The sequence below is a fragment of the Salminus brasiliensis genome, chromosome 1, assembly GCF_030463535.1.
Source record: "Salminus brasiliensis chromosome 1, fSalBra1.hap2, whole genome shotgun sequence".
Lineage (NCBI taxonomy): Eukaryota > Metazoa > Chordata > Actinopteri > Characiformes > Bryconidae > Salminus > Salminus brasiliensis.
Window position 1 is genome coordinate 49,470,321 of NC_132878.1, and position 17,466 is coordinate 49,487,786.

Sequence of the window (17,466 nt, forward strand, 5' to 3'; positions counted from 1 at the left end):
TCAGCATAAGCAGGTTGCGTATATACTTTAAAAAGGCCTTGATGATGTTAGGAATAGTCATAATGAACTTTAGTGTTGTCTGCGGATGGTTACTATAATGGCAGCTGCAAGAGCCATAGTGCCTGCAGCACCACCAAACAGAATCCCCAGCACTTTCCCGCTGATATGCTGTTTCTCACATGCATCCCCCGAGAACACAGTAATTTGGCTTGAGGGGCACCTGAAGGAAACATCAAACACAGCTCAGTTCATATAGTAGAAATATGTCATGAATTAGATAATGACTTTTCAGTATATATTTCCAGTTTACTTGTAGATGAACTTATTATTTCATGTACACTTATTGTATAACTGCACTCCATTACAGTACAATCATTGTAATTGATCTGTTTCTGCACTAAATACCCTCTGCCCCACTCCACAATGACAAAGGGCAGTGGTGGCTCAGCGGTTAGAGCGCCGGGCTATCGATAACAGGGTTGTGGGTTCGATTCCCGGGCTCGGCAAGCTGCCACTGTTGGGCCCTTGAGCAAGGCCCTTTACCCTCTCTGCTCCCCGGGCGCTGGAGTTGGCTGCCCACCGCTCTGGGTGTGTGTGTGTACTCACTGCCCCTAACACGTGTGTGTTCACTACCAGATGGGTTAAATGCGGAGGACACATTTCGCTGTACAGTCCACACTGTACAGTGACGAATACGTGCACCTTTATCCTTTTTTTTTATCCAAAAGGGCCACCATAGGACCACTCACCAGATATTAAATGACCGGTAAAGTAGTGCCATGTTGGTGTGAATAGCATTGTGAATGTAGTAGGCACTACAGCTTTGCAACAGCATGTTAGCCTGGAAATAGTCTACCACCCAACCAGTCACATAAACTGGGGCTAAAAGAAGGCTAATACAGATTCTAAATGGAAATAATAATAAGCAATTATTCTGGCTTAAATGTAGTTTTGGGAATGCATCATTTATGATTTTAACACAGTTTCTTGAGTAGGAATCGGGTTTTGTTCAAGCAGACACAAAAACAGCCCAGGGTCCCTTTGGGAGTGAGTGTTGCTAGCAAGATGTTGGTGCTAAACGTTTGTGCAGTTTGTAATGTGGCTAATTTGTGCAAAAAAGACAGTTGAAAGATATTTAAACAGACAGTGTAATGTGTGTCTAATGTGGTGTATTTAAAAGTGCTTCTACATGCTAGGTGTAGCTGACAGAAGCCAGTGAGTGTAGGGACAAGATTCTAAATTGGCAACTCAATGTATGTTGAATTACCTAGACAGATTCAGATAAAGACAGAAAGAGATAAAGAACATCGAATAATACTTAAAAACACTTCCCATCATCAAGCATGGTATTAGTTGATTGAAGCTGGGGATACTGAGTAAATGCAAAAAAAGTCTTTGGCACTAACCTGCATGAAGCTTTGCCTTTGCTAGTGACACACACTCCTCCATTGCTGCAGGGGTTAGGCTGACAGGGGTCACTTACAGCACGAGCTTCTCGAACTTTTGGCACCAAGGCCAAGGTCTCTTCTACTGCTGGAAACTCCTCAGAGGCTTTGCTTTGGACAGGAACCTCCGATTTGATGAGATGAGTCAAATCTGGGAGCAATAATGTTTGATTAAACATAATAGATGTATCAGAAAATATCAGAAAAGCAAGAAAAAAAACATATGTATGATATGGTAGGATTAGTTTGTTCACCATCAAAGTTAATGGTGATAATCAAGTCATCGTTTTTGAGAAAGCTTCTCCTCCTGAGCTGCTGATGGGAAATGAAGGTGCTCCAGCCAATCTCGAGCCCTCGGAAGCACTGGCAGCTGTCGTCCCATGTTCCAGAGATGGACGGCTTGTTCCACAATGCAGATTCATCTGAACATCCAAAGGCAAAATTTAGACAATTTGAAATTGTTTAAAAAAAACTTTTTTGTATATTGTGGCTGTCCAGTGAAAAACATGTATCTCTGAAATAGTGACTTTACAGGAGAAGAAGGATAGCCTTGTTTGAATGGAAGTCAGTGTAAAAAGATAATTTAGAGCATTTCTGTTGATCGATTCATCCAGAATTATTGATATAGTGTACAGAGCAGCTACATGGTTCAAAAAATAAAGAAAACTAAAAACAGACAAAAACTTTTTTTTTTTTTTTTTTTTTTTTTTTGGACAGCAGCAATATACCCAGCTGGTTTTAACAGTTGGTGAACAGTCGTTTCAGGTACACACATCAATTAGTTGCTGAACTGGGGGGGATTGTGGCTGATCTCTGTCTGAGACAGGGAAATTGATGCACTTGTCAGGTTGGAAATAAGATGTCCTCCTAAGCACCTCTAAAAGTATTGAAATTAAAATTTCAATTAAAATGTATTTTAAATGATAGTTTGTATCTAATGGAACTGGTGTTTTTTTAAGCATTTGTGTGAACACATCCTATCCCTAAGTAATTCAAAAAGACCCCTGTTGAGACTCCCAATTTAAAAATAATAGTAAGGATAACTAACCAGTGGTAAAGCTTCTGCTGTTGGACATCTGGAGGGTCGCATCTGGATTCTGATCCATGATAGTGATGGTGGCCTGCCTATTATTGGCTGGCCATTCTAATACTGCATCATCCTCGCCACTGCACAGGTGAAAAGTCACGCCCACATAGTCTGTAGATGCATTGGCTCTGCCATTAGGGTACACATCAATGCCATAGCCGTAGCCTTCAGAGTTGTAGAAACAACTACTGCAGACTTTTTCGCCTTGTGCAGTGCTCAAAAGCAATCCGGTAAAGTTCTGGATACTCCAGACAGCACTTGGGCAGGTGGTCTCAGACAGAATGATGTCATCAATGAAGATTCCACCAGATGTTTTTTCTGAAGCCACGGTGCCCTGAAAGAAGTAGCGGAATTTGTCTTCTGCATTTAGAGGCACATAGGCGATCTTCCATGACTTGTCATCATCACCTTAAGGGTTTGAAGAGATCATTTTAGTCAGACCAATAACGAATACAGTACGATACTTTGTATCTAATTTTTTAAATTACAAAGTGTTATGATGTAACATTTGATTTTGATGTTGAACTGATTCTTGATTTTTTGGAGATGTTCACCTTGTCTATACATTTAAATGAACTTCTCAATCCTAAACATAACATTCACTCCAACCCAAAGATTAACCTCATCCCAAAACCTAAATTCTGCCATGTGTGATCAAGGTAACTGATATGAAAGCCACTTTAAATAGAATAAAACAGTGTTTACACTCCAGGGCTTATTACACACTAAGGTGTATTATTCAGTAACTACAGGAATGTCTGTACAAACTGGTGGGGCTATTCTCTTGTAATAGAAGTTTGTAATAACACTTTTGGCCAATGGGTGGACCATAGGCTGTTTAAGGGGTTAATTACACTGGAAGTGAGAAAGAGTTGTTCAGATGTGTGATTTCTGTTTGTTTGAGGGGACCTTTCTCTTCCTTTTTGGTGGATAATCATGTACAATTTAAATAGTATTAAGAACTTTTTGAAATTGGAGAAGAAAAATCCAACCACTATAGGCGTTTTGAGGACAGCAGTAAAGAATGTGTGGGAAGCAGTTCTTTTAGGCCATTTTAAAATAAACATTACAAAAATATGAGAATGTGGTGTAAGCAGACATCAAAACCAGAGAAGGACCTAATGATAAATTGTTGTAGTTGTCTTTAGTTCAAAAACAACATTGGAGCAATTATTGTAGTGCTCACTGACTCACCATTTATAGTGTGCACTTTCCTGACTTTGCGAACAGTGCCAGTGCCATCATCCATTCTCAGCCAAATAACCAGCATATCACCTGGACCTCCAGTCATCTTGTAGAAAAACTGGAGACACTGGTAGCCCCTCTTAGGGTATAGAATACGAGACTCCAGAATAGCACTGTGTCCAACCTGTTTGTTAGCAGTATCAAATTTCATATAATAGCCAGCATCTACAAAAAATGAAAGCATGCTTATTAATAGTATTTATTCATCAGTAATACATTGGTGAATGTACATTTACTAATCACTTTTACATTTAAACTTCCCTTAGTGTAGAGACTATAGCTCATGTTATGAATGCATCCATGCATCATTTTCTACACCACAGGTGCCAAACCCTGGTTGTGGAATACCACCCGTACCTGTACCTGTATGTTTTTGTGATTTCATGCTATAGCACTCCTACTTTACCTCAGCAATAAGTTTTGAATGAGGATTACATGTGTCGAGAACAGAGCGAACACAAAAATGTGTAGGGTTAGGCTGCTCCAGGACCAGGATTGGGAGCTACTGGCCTAGAAATTTACTATAGGACCACTGTTGATGGTATATTTTTAATGGGAGCGGGAGTGATACTTATGTCATATGTGACAAAACGTCAGAGCGGTGCCTAATACACCACCTTAGATAACATAACACCGAATACCATGCTACTGCTTCATGGACAATAGTCTACCATATAAATAACATCTGGTCAGCGGTGGTCCCATGGTGATGCCTTTCCAGTGGTGGGCATTGTAAAGGGGGGCTGACAAAATCTGTATCTACAGTCAGAACCAGTAAACCTAAAACTCTCCCTACATATTCTAGGTGTATCTAAAAAAAATGCCAGTGGATGTAACTAATAAGTAGATGTAGCTAATAGCTGGCAACAGTGTACATTCCTTAGGGATCAACACAATTGAACACAATTGTTTTTTTAATAATGAACAGTTAACTTGAAAACATTAAAAGCAGTGTCCCATAAAACTCTTCTTTGGATGGGAGTATTTATTTTAATTTAATGACAGAGAAAGCATGACATTGCTTTTAAACCAACCACCAACCAAGTAGTTTGGAATTAAGAAGAGTCTTGCTACCTCTGCATTGTCCTCCGAGAGTGTGATCTTGCATGTCCACAGAGCTCAATGTTTGGACCCAGTCGTCATTATCATTATCATTCTGGATCATCCCGCAGATGTTGATCTGCTCAAAGGCACACTGGTCCAGCAGCGTATGGGTTTCAGCTATAAACACAGTATTACTCAAATGAAAACACTTCCCCTTTGTGGAGAAAGCTAGTAGTACTCTACCATTCCAGTAGTAGAAAAACTAATAAATAGGGAGAATATAGAACTTTCTCTTTAGGGCTTTAAGACCTTAATAGTATACAGTATGTACATTTTAAAAACAATAGTACAATTAAGAGCAAATGCTTTTCTTTGAGCATTAAATTCACTAAAAATACAACAAACAAAAAAAATCACACTATGGGGTTTGTAGTAGCGTGCTGGCGCTAAGCAAGCACTGGTAAACAGTAACTTTTTTGGCTAATCTAGGTTAGATAAGCTTGTAATGCTTATTATATTTACCAATGCATGTAATCTGCATATTTTGCCTCTTAAATTCTAAGGTGGAAATGACAGAACTTCTTTTTTTGACCACTTACCACAGTCATACATGCGGTTCAGTCTCTCCAGATCAATAGCGCTGAAATCGAGGCGTTGTCCAATGATGTCATTAAAGGCTGGGATAGCTGTGGTGATGGTTGGAATGTTGGGATCTTTGTTAAAAGAAAATGGCCTGTAGTGCATGATGGATTCATAGTCGTATGGCGTGTTCAGATCTGTGATAAAGTCGTCATTGTATTTGTTGAAGTTGTGCTCCCTTCCTGTTAGAGGTATAGACATTCAAATCAAAAGGCATTCATGTGAATTGTATCACATTACACAAAATGCGATTGACAAAATGCAGGTTTGAATGCGATGAAGCATCCACTGTGCACTTATTCTAATGGCCTACCAAAGTGCCCATAGTTCCTGTTCACAGACTGCAGCAAAGGACCCTACCTGAAATGATTTGGTCCCACCAGATTGTAACATAGTCATCTCGGTCTGACCGTGACTGCTCATGGTAGAAGCCCAGAGCATGGAGGAGTTCATGCTCTACAATGGCCTTGGTGTCACATCCTTCTCCAATTGAGATATTCTGCCCTGTCTGTAAATCTCCAACAAATGACCAGCACCTGTTGCCAATTGAAAGTGTTTAGACCTCAGAACTCATTGATTTTTCTAAATGTCTGCTATGAAGTAAACAAAGTCCTTCAGATTGGTTGGATGCTGTTTACAGTGGTGGTGATAGAAACCAGATATCTGAAGACTTTAAAGCCTGAAAGCTACAGTCTAGAAAATTATTATATGAAATGATACTAATTGTTTTAATAATTTCATGGTAGAGAGGTACACGCAAGGCATTGCAATAAAAAACTACCACCATTTTAATCAGAACTCAGTAGGTTTTCTGAGACAGTTAATGGTTTAGAATGGTATTGTACACATCTCATCACTGTGTATCTCTACAATGAACTATTTCATACCAAGCCACCCTGAATAACTTTAAACTTTAAACTATTTAGTTTTTAAATGTAGTTTTTACTTTAAAGCTTACCCATCCAACTTAGTGAAAGAAATGTAGGTACTCTCTCCTTCATAGGGTTTAAAGTCCACACAAGACTTGAGACGGTACATTTCAAATGTTTGAAGGATTACACCTTTTGCATTAAGACCTAAAAAATCACACAAAACAGTTTAATTAAAAAATTAACATACATGTTCAATTGAGGTTTTCCTGTGAGGTAAACGAATTGATTCATGAAAAAGAAAAATCCTACCTAAAGTATCAGTCAGTATATAAGGAATGGGAAACTTCCATCTTTGTGTTTCATCCACAATAGCATTCCTTCTTGGCTGGAAGACAATGGTTATATATAATGCCAAAATACTTGATGTGCAAGTATTAAATAAATCAATACTCTACATTGTGTGTAGAAGTTTACCTACATCTACAGCAATATCTCCTTCAAACAAATCTGTCTGGGATTCTTAAAAAAATAAATGACAAAAATATTTAAAAGCAAGGTTAAATAAACAGTGGGAGCAAAAACACACATTTAAACTGGGTATTATTTTGAATTAAAAAAAAAACCTTGAAGTGAATTCCAACCATTAGATAGTTTAGCCATTAATCATTAAAAAAAAATATATCAAGAACTGCTGAACCAGCAGCAAGGCTGTTTAAGTCTAGCTTGGACTTAACTATAACCATCTATAGTTTTATTTCCTGATCTGGGACTTTCATTTTTATTTTAAAACCGAGTCACTGACCTAAATTTATTTCAAGAATGTCCTTTTGCAATTCCCCAGCATCGACATCTCCACCTAACAGTTATTCAAAAAAGATGAATCGCCAGTGTAAGAAAGAGTTATTAAGGATGATAGCCATATATTCCATCTAAATACACTGATGTAAATTTTGGAAATGTACCATATTCAGCAGGGAGAGCGTGCCCCTGCAAGCAGATGAGAAAGTAAGAACAAGAACACATATTAAGCACATTGTTTTTTCACTTTTCAAGTTTTCAGCTCACAGTGCAATTAATGATATCTTGACCAAGGAAATCTCAAATTTCTTAAATTCAGTAGATGTTACAAATTCTGTCATTCTATCCAGTGATGACTAACCAGTGGTTAATGCACTGGGTTATTGATCTCAGGGTTGTGGGTTCAATACTCGCATCCATTAAGCTGCCAGTGTTGGTTCCTTGAGTAATACTGTAAGGGGTGGCTCTAGGGCAAGGCCTCCTCCTGCCACCAGGGGGAGGCCCCGAGTCACCCCAGCCAGTAATCGAGCCCAATTCCCTACACCTGGGCAGTAGGCTATATAGGCACACAGATCCAGTTGCCCCACTGCTGGATCTTTTGATTCTGGTGGTGTGTGTGTCTGTGTGCCTGTATTTTCTCGAGTGGAAGGCTGAGTGTGTGTCACTCCCCTTCGTGTGTGTCCCTCCCGAGTCTCTCTCCCGGTGTCTGTGCGGTGTGTGTGTCTGTGTGTGTATGTGTGTGCGTGTAGCACTCATACACTCGTGTACCAGAGGAAGGCAGGAGTGTCTGTCTTCCCTGGTGTGTGTGCCCGTGTGTGTCTGTGTGTGTGTGCGCGTAGCACACATACACTAGTGTTACAGAGGAAGGCAGGAGTGTCTGTCTTCCCTGTTACTTCTCAGTTTTCTGGTTTCTTTTGGGAGATCCTTTTTGCCCTTAAGTTGTTTTTCCCTCTAGAGTTAAAGAGGTAGCCAGTTCTCCCCTGGCGTCCTTTGTTATTAAGACCCATCCTTTTTAAAGTTTCTTTTGTTAGCCGCTTCGATAACTGCCGCTTTGGTGAAGCGGCAGAGCGTCAGTCTTGTGACGCGGCGGCCTGGGTTCGAGTCCCGAGAGGCTTTGTTTTTCATTTCCATTTTACCTGCTCTAAGATTGAAAGACTCTGCACTTGGGCCCGTTGGTCACGTGATAGTGGTAGCTCACTCAGTAGCGCGCCGGCCCGCCAACACGGCGGCCTGGGTTCAAACCCCGCTGTAAGTGAGCACCCCATTACAAATACCCTTAATCCCTCTCTGCTCCAGGGGTACTGTAGCATAGATAACCCAGCCTCCAGAATAAGACAAATAAAATACATTGCTTTATAAGCAGGAATAAGAGAACTATTTAATTGGACTGTACATTTTTTTCATTAGTTGGCATAATTATTTAGAATATCAACTACATTTTAGTTGGTATTGCTGGCTACATTTTAATGACCTAAATTGGTTCATTCTGTTGGCAGGAAGTTTAAAAAACTCGTCTAGGTTTCAGAATAAGACAAATAAAACATTTTGCCCTTCAAGTAACATTATCTTGACAAGTGAATCTTCTTAGGCCTAGTTGATGAATATAGTATTTCTCATACTAGATTTTATGGAAAATGGCACAGTTCTAAAACTAGACACGTTACAATGTAACAGTGCAGAAAACAGAATACATGCACAGTATGTAGAAGAATACAAAGCCTTAACATCTATTTATTAACATCTACATTTCAGTTATTTATTTATTCCAGCTGTATGAAAACATTAAACATTACTTTTTCTTGATTTCAAAAAACAAAGAAGAGAAGCACTAAAATACCTTTAACGTGAGCAGAACACTCAACAAAAGGATTTTCCATGCGATGTCCATGTTAGCTGCAGGAGACGAGTGCATGTGTCGCACTGGTATGATCAACATACCAATAAAGGTGAGGAGTTTGAAGAGCACTTTGATCTGTACATCACAGACACTTACTGGCTACAGTTCACACATGGAGCGAGCCACCAGTACACACCATGTGCTTTATGGTGCTGTTGTATAATGAGTATCAGCACTATTATACACTTTATCTCTCAAGGTTTTCCAGCAGTTTATTGTAGCAATCTCAGATTGGTCAAAAGATATTGTGAGTTATGATGCACATCAAGCTAGTCTTTCTGCTTAGCATGAGTGATCTTTAATTTGATAAAACCAAGTAGGGAGCAATGAAAGCTTTTAGCCACCTTGAACCCTAGGCTTATTTCTGAGTTTTAAATTTAAGCCTTATTATTCAGTAACTACTATAAATTACTCAGTAACTGTTATGAAACTAGTATGTAACTTTTGTTGTTTGAGGGCAAGCAACTGATGTATGGGACAACACACAGGCCTGTCGGGTTTAAAGGGAGAATGAAATACAATACAACATGGAGTGATATGCTTGAAATGTAGATTTATTAAGGCAAAAATCTGATTCACAGGATTTGTCATGAATGATGACAAAACACAATGAAACATCACTGGGGTCAGTTACTTAAGAATCAGAATTCAGCATTGTCCCGCAGGTCAGAGGTCTTCATTTTGCAAGGCATTTAGCTTCCTAAATGTTGTTAGATGTTTTTTGGTTAATCAGTGGAGTTAAATCTGAAAAGAAACAACAATAAATATGTTATACATATACACAGTACTTATATTTTACCATATGTAATAAATGCTACTAGTACTAATTACATTATTTTACATTATATTACATTATTTTCTGGGCTGTAAGCATTTGTTTGTTTAAAAAACACAAACATACATATATATACATACATATTACCAAAATCAATACCTAGATTATATAAACAGAACTTCATTAAATATCTTGTGTTTTCCTTGCATTTTTCCTGCCTATGATGCACTTATTGGATCTAAACTAATTGGATCTAAACTGCTGCAGACTAAGTGGGCAGACGTACACTATATGCACAAAAGTATTGGGACACATGCTCATTTATTGTTTTGTTCCAAAATCAAGTGAGTTTATCCTCTGTTTGTTACCCGTTTCCACAGGCTTTCTACTAGATTTTGGAGAAGGATTGCTGTAAAGATTTTATTGCATTTAGAGACAAGAGTGTTAGTAAGGTTAGGATGTTGGATGATCTCCACTCCAGCTCATCCCAAAAGTATTGAATGAAGCACCATCATTCCAGAGAACACAATTCCACTGCTCCTCAGCTCAACCTCTTTAGCTCACGGTTTAGGCATGGTGCCAATAGGTTCATGTTGATCTGCTCCAGAGAGTCCTATTGTTTTGACAATGCTTTTCTACAGGGACTAGTTAAGCAGTGTGTGTGGGTGGGACTTAAAATAGCTGTAACAATACATTGTGCTGTATTAATGCTTACTTGTATTTATTCTAATGTTATATTATAGATTGAGTGAACTGCATTTAACAGCTGTACCTTCAAACTCAATGAAGAGAATCAGGTCATCGTTCTTCAAGTAGCTCCTGCGGCGAAGGTCAAAATGAGTGAAGAACGCATTGTAGCCCCAGGTCCAGCCACGATAGCAGTCACAGGAAGGATCATATGTGCCCACCTTAGAAGGTTCGTCCCAGTACAAGCGGTCGGTACCTAGAAAACATAAGTGGTTTCTAATTGTGGCACATTTTATTGAAACAATAGGGCTCCGATTTTTGCAGGGGTCTAATCCTGGTACCTGGAATAAGCTGTTTGCCATTTGTTGTAAAACTGTAGGAGAAGGACTGTCGCTGTGTGACATCAGGATCTTGGTCCAGCACTGTCATGGTTACCTGCCTGTTTCCAGCAGGCCAATGCAAGGTCTTGTCATTCTCACCACTGGTCAGATGGAAGAAGGCTCCAATGTAGCCATTAACATAGGAGTTGGGCAGAAGCTGCAGGCCAAATCCGTATCCTTCAGGGCTATAGAAACGTGGGCTCTGAATATACTCGCCAACAGCATAGTTAGCCAGGTAGGAACTGAAGTTGGCTATTCTCCAAGTTGCACTAGGACACCGAGTCTCTGCCAAGGTAATGTCATCTAGCAGGATTCCTCCAGATGAATGGGATGGGTCCCCACTAATGCCCTGGAATGCATAATGGGACTTTCCATCCATTCGCAACGGCACATGGGCAATCTTCCAAGAATGATCATCATCACCTAAAGTAGTCATATGACATATTGGCTGGATCAAAACAGATTTAATGTAACAAATGCAGATTTAAACTGAGACTAATCTTTTAGTTGATGTCAACTTCACTATTTTCTGTTTTGGCTTCAATGTGTTTAGAAAGTGCTTCTCACTGTTTAGTGTTGCTATAGCTGTGCCAGTAGGGGTGCCATCTGATGCCACCTGTTTTGTCCAGATGACCAGTTTATCTTTTGGGCTTCCAGTCATTTTGTAGAATATCTGAAGGCACTGCAGCTTTCGTTTAGGGTAGAGAGTTCTCGACTCCAGGAAGGCAGAATCACCAGCTTTCCCAGAGTTTGTGCTCAAGAACATGTAATGTCCTGCATCTTAAATAGAAAATGGAAAAAAACACATTAACATTTTGTAATTGTGTAACTGACACATGTAGTCTTATATTCACAAATTGTCTCTTACTGGGTTTTATTTGCTTTTGATTGGAAAATCCCTATTTTATCAATTACAATTTGATTAGAGAAGAAGCAAGCGACCAAACTAGGGTAAAAACCAGTGAAGACACCACCCAGGGTAGAATTTCCCCTTTCTCTTAATTTTCCTTCTTACTACATTATTGAGGAAATTGCATTCCAGTAGTCATGTACATTTGTAGATCATTGTACAAATAATCTGTTTTATAAGATGGAGTTATTTTAGTTAAAAGCTTTTTGCTAGCACTCCCTAAGGGTAGTGGTCATAGGACCACATTACAGCTACATAAGCCTTTCATGACAACTGTATTGACAACATTGACATAGCCATGCCAAAAGCATGTTATGGCAGAAGTCATATGCAGTCACAAGTTGCTGTGACAGATTATGCCCAGTAATATAATACAGCAAAATTTTGAATTGCAAGTAATGTCATTTTTTATCTTATAATGACATGACAGTTAAGACACTGTTAAATAAATAAACATAATCTATTATGACTGAATGTCTGATTTCTGTCATAACATGTTCATGGCATGACAATATTAATAAAGGCTTATTCCATAAAGGCTGTTTTTCTGATCTGTAACTTAACCCCAGAAGGTGCTATGGCAAATAATCATTTACCTAGATCTGTGTCAGTTGGCATTAAAGTCTTAACACTGCTAAAGTGTTGCTTGTCCTGTTATTAAAGTCTCTGTTTCATGATCAGCACTCCTACTCTAGTGTACAGTACATGTATGAGGTTCTTAATGAAAGCATCTTCCCACCATTTCCTCCATACATTGAAATAGAGAAACTAAATTGCTTTATTTTGATTAAGCCAAATAATGCTAATTTGACGAGCCCCAATAAAAATTAATCATGCATCTGATCTGAGCAATCACCAAAGCATGTTAAACTCTGTTGAGTTAGGATTGACAGACCTCTGCACTGGCCAACCAGAGTATGGTCAGATGACTGAGGAGAGGTCTGTGAGCGCACCCACTGGACTCCATTCTTCTGATGCCTCTTTATCATACCACAAATCCCAAGTGTCTCAAAGAAGCACTGATCCAGCAGAGTGAGAGGAGCACCTACACAACATAGATCACATCACAACACACACTCTGCATTTCAATACAGTTTTAATCCATGTAATGCATTTATTCTCAGACCATAGTTTGCAAGTTGTCTGTTAGCAGTACATACCATTCCCCCAGCACCACATAACGTATTTCATTGTTTTAAAGCTTTGATGTGATGAAAAAACTTACTGCAGTTGTACATCCGATTCAGTCTCAGCAAATCCAGAGAGCTGAAGTCATTGTACTGGCCGAGTACTTTGGTAAGCTCTGGGTCCTTGGCAGTCATGGTAGGGTAGCGAGGGTCTGCATTGAAGGAGTACGGTCCATAGTGCATAATGGACTCATAGTCATAGGGGGTGTTCTGATCAGTTATGAAAGAGTCATCATATTTATTAAAGTTGTGCTCCATACCTGTAACAGAAGGAATTCAAACTGAAACTCTTTACATCTATGAATTCTGAGGAGCTGACCCAATTATTCTCTGCTCTCTATAAAAATACTTTGATCTCCAGTGCTTTTTCTGTTAATAACGTGTTGCCTGGCAGATATTGTTGAGAATACTTGATACGTCCCTATTGTGATCTAACAAAGCTAAGAAATCATAGGTTTTTATTTTGCTAGCATCATCAAGAATACAAGTCACCCATCACTGTCATTAAAAACAGCACTAATAAACATTAAAGGAAACATTGGGGATTTACCAGGAATTATCTGATTCCACCAAATGTTGATATATTCATCTCTGTCAGTGCGAGACTGCTCATGGTAGAAACCCAGTGCATGAAGAATCTCATGCATTATGGTGCCTTTGTAGTCACAGTTTTCACCAAGAGAGAGACGCTGACCTTCTTTAAGGTCTCCAACCATTGACCAGCATCTGTATCAGAAATTAGTCTCATTAGAACAGTGAATTACGTTCATTACATTTAATAGGTGATGTGAAGCATGATGTGAAGCATGACGTAAAGCAGAGCGAGCTCTGAACACAGAACAAAAACGATTTAAAAGTATGGAACCGATGTACCGTCTAATTTGTTCCCAAACCTCAGAAATATGACAATATGGCATTTGTCTTCTAGTATAACAATGTTATGTTTTGCTACATCGCCTGCCTTTACATACCCATCTAACTTCTCAAATCTGATGAAGCTCTTCTCTCCTTCATAAGGTTTGAAATCCACACAGGACTTCAGACGGTAGGTCTCAAAGGCCTGGAAGATGACGCCTTTTGCGTTCAGATCTGTGAAGTGAGAACCCTCAGTTAGTAACCCGGGTAGCAAAAAGACATGCTTCTCAGCTTGCCTTAAACTTTTAAGGACATTATTTTGTAAGGTCCCACAGATGGCACATCAGGCATCTTTTCTACTATCCTCAGATCCTTCCAAGAATTTCCTCATTCAAGAGAAAATCCCGACTTTATTAATTACAGTTTGATTAGAGAAGAAGCAAGCGACCAAAGTAGGGTAAAACCAGTGAAGACACCATCCAGGGTCAGATTGCCTGAAAACTTTTAAGGTTATTTTATCAAGGTCCCAAATATGGCACATTGGGCATCTTTTCTACTATCTCTATTTGCTCATACAATAGTACACATTTACAGAATGTAACCTTTTGTTTTTACCCATTTTTTAGGTCTTAGGTTATTCCCCCCTCCTTTTAGTTTCAATTATACATTAGAACATCTGAAACTTACTAAATGTACTGTACTGTTTTTAGTTATAATTGCCTTTTAAAGGAGAACAATCGTATCTTACCAAGGCTGTCATCAAAGATGTAAGGAATTGGGAATTGCCATCTGTATGCTTTATCTATCAGAGCATTACGTCCAGGCTGAAACAGAAAGGGCAAATCACATTATGATTTGTGTGGATTTCTGTGAAAGTAAATAATAACGGACCAAACACAGATATGCCCAATTCTGGTCCTGGAGATCTAACACCCTGAAGAGTGCAAATATAGCACAACTGGTTTGAATACTGAGAAGCCTTTAAAAGCCCTCAGTACCTGAATGGGGTGTGTTCAATTTTGTTCGATTTTGTTTTAAAGCTACCTTTCTCCAAAAATCTCCACGGCCAGACAGTGTACACACAATTCATGTACCTATATGTAACTATAATCAGGCTATAAATATCAACAGGCTTGCAACAGCATCTTGATCTTGAAATACGGAAAGAAAAATAACCTCAGCAAGTTCAAAGTGTCATCATCAAAAATGAGAATAAAATCACAGCTCAGTCTACTCACAGGCAAAGCCATGTCACCACCAACCAGAGGTGTCTTTACATCTAATACAAAAACATTATGTTATTGTATATTTCCAGTAATACAACATACAAACTTTTAAGTGTTTAATGGACTTTAGGGGGCAATGGTGAAGAAGATACTGAGCATACCTTTGTTGATGAAGGGGATGTCCCATCGCAGGACCTTCTCACCATCAATAGCGTGAGCTACAGTAAGAATGGAACAGACTGAAATTTCGCATAGTCAACCCCAATGATGGTATTTGGACTATAGTCTCTGTCTTAAAGGTGCTCTAAAATGGAAAATTGGCTTAGGTAAAACAATTTTAAAAAATGGGCCAAACTGAAGTGCATCAACCTCTTAGGGGGAATATGGAAGCAAGGCTAAAAAGGCTAAAAGCTAATGAAGTGGGTGAAGCGCCACTCAGAGAAGGCCATCTGGAGAGTGTGCCACTGTAGGTATCCGACATGAGAAAGTTAGGCAGCTAACCCAGCTGATCAGCTACAATCTCTTCAGCTAGCAATTGCACACCGTGCCAAAAGGACAACGACAGGACAGGTAAACTATTCAGTAAGACTCCAGAATAGTTCTGTACAATGCTCTTGTTACAGTGAGGTATTACATGACTACATTGCTACATGACTTTTGTGACCAGCTGCAGTGACGTAAACCAGCCAGTAAAAGCAGAGCTTCAAATTTTTTATGAGCCCTCCATAAAATGAATATTAGCATATTTCATTCTGAGGAAACAGGGTTGTAAATATGATTGTAAAACAGCATCCACACATTTTTTACCCCAATTAGTCACATACTTGCTATGTAATTAAAGAACTACTTAAAATACTCAATAAATGTATTCTATGGCACCTATAGGCCAATACAGAATCAACAATAGAGGAGGGTGTTGTCTTACAGGTCTCTCTGGAGAATCGTCCAATCTGTAGTTGCACAGAAAAGAAAATGAAATATGAGTGAGTTCATGGTGAAATATCTTAAGCCAGCTTAGCTTTAAACAATTTCACCAAGAGGAAAGGAGAGTAACCCTACTGTAAAAGATGAGGAAAAAGAGAAGAGAGCCACGCAGCACAGAAGCCCCAAGAGCTGCATTTTGAGGCCTCACCAAACCCACGACTCGGATACAATTAGTGAAGTTGCCGGGGTTTAAATAGGCTGCCCCTTTATTAGTGCAAGGGACTTTGTACCACAGCTCCTTTTATTTTAAGCAAGCACAGCAGCCTCAGAAATGGTGGACTTGTGTAGGTTACTTTGGGGAGGACAAGACGACCTATGGTCACCTACTGGAGAAGACTGCGTCAATAAAAGGCCGTAAAAATGATCACCTGTCACATCTCCGATAAGACTTGACAGCAAGATACTGTTTATGGAGTTTGTGTAAACGACTGGATAGAAAAGCTATGATGTTTCCTTTGAGATCGAGTCTGAGATGAAAATACAGATAGCATACATTTTATTTAATATTCAAAACAATTAAATGCAAATCTGGTTCTGAATAAGAGAAAATGGCTGCAAATGATTTCAGGACACAAATATTGCCTCATTTTGTAAATAAGTAAATTAGCAAAATCAGTCTGCAGACTGAATTGAACTTGAGTAAACTCTTTAAAGTAGAACAGGTACTAATAGCTTGGGTTTTGCTAAATATTGCTATTTTGTTGTATTTCATTTCCTTAAATAAACTATTTAAGCAAAATATAATTTTGTTAAAAAAATAAGCAAACTTGCTTAATGCTTTAAATTCTGCCATGGTCATTTAAAGTGTTGAATAGGAACTACCTGTTCTTTTGGCCAGAGACACACTGGCATTGTGGCATTACAATGCTCTACATTTTTTTTAATGCACTGAAAAGTCAGTTTATTTAATAATAATGCCATATGCATTCAGAATGCGATGTTGACCAGTAAAGTTATTGACATTTAGGTTAGAAAAAAAACATGTTTGGTTGCAAATCTTCTCTGTGAACTCCAGAAAGTGTATGGATGTGTTCAGTTCCAGCAGCAGCTTACCTGGTTTACTTTAGTGAAGGACTGATCAGATAAACTGGATGGTAACGATGGCCCTTCCTAAGGAGAGTTTTGAAAATATTTAAGCTTTCACCTTAACACACATTACATCATGAAGCACTGTTTATTTACTTATTTGTATTTATTCTTATTTTAATGTTTTCCTATGAGTTATTGTTCAATGCCAATCAGCTGTTTTATTAGAATAGTTTAATGCTGTAAAGTGTCATTTTTCAGATTCTGCATGACATTGAACATTATCATGTACTAGTTTAGTTTTTTAAAAGATGTAAAGATGTTTTCTTTTATTATGCCAAAGATAAAAATAAAAAAAAAGTATTGGTATTGGGGTGCTATTGTTACCATTACTCCATACTGGGGTAAT

The 17,466-nt window shown here is 38.7% G+C and overlaps 2 protein-coding genes across 2 annotated transcripts; both read right to left on the reverse strand.

Annotated features, from left to right (window-relative positions):
- Nucleotides 1–69: 69 nt before the first annotated feature.
- Nucleotides 70–9,066, reverse strand: mep1a.2 (meprin A, alpha (PABA peptide hydrolase), tandem duplicate 2). The gene is made up of 14 exons (XM_072695982.1): nt 8,968–9,066; nt 7,295–7,319; nt 7,135–7,188; nt 6,811–6,851; nt 6,642–6,717; nt 6,419–6,536; nt 5,821–5,996; nt 5,421–5,642; nt 4,852–4,998; nt 3,727–3,942; nt 2,494–2,940; nt 1,700–1,867; nt 1,407–1,596; nt 70–220 (listed from the first exon to the last, which is right to left on the reverse strand). Exons 1-14 carry the CDS (start codon nt 9,064–9,066, stop codon nt 70–72), a joined length of 2,130 nt encoding a protein of 709 aa, XP_072552083.1.
- Nucleotides 9,067–9,727: 661 nt separating this feature from the next.
- Nucleotides 9,728–16,166, reverse strand: LOC140576115 (meprin A subunit alpha-like). The gene is made up of 13 exons (XM_072695983.1): nt 16,107–16,166; nt 15,973–15,997; nt 15,209–15,265; nt 15,060–15,100; nt 14,570–14,645; nt 13,938–14,055; nt 13,517–13,692; nt 13,005–13,226; nt 12,675–12,824; nt 11,437–11,649; nt 10,831–11,292; nt 10,575–10,745; nt 9,728–9,771 (listed from the first exon to the last, which is right to left on the reverse strand). Exons 1-13 carry the CDS (start codon nt 16,164–16,166, stop codon nt 9,728–9,730), a joined length of 1,815 nt encoding a protein of 604 aa, XP_072552084.1.
- Between the last annotated feature and the right edge of the window lie 1,300 nt (nt 16,167–17,466).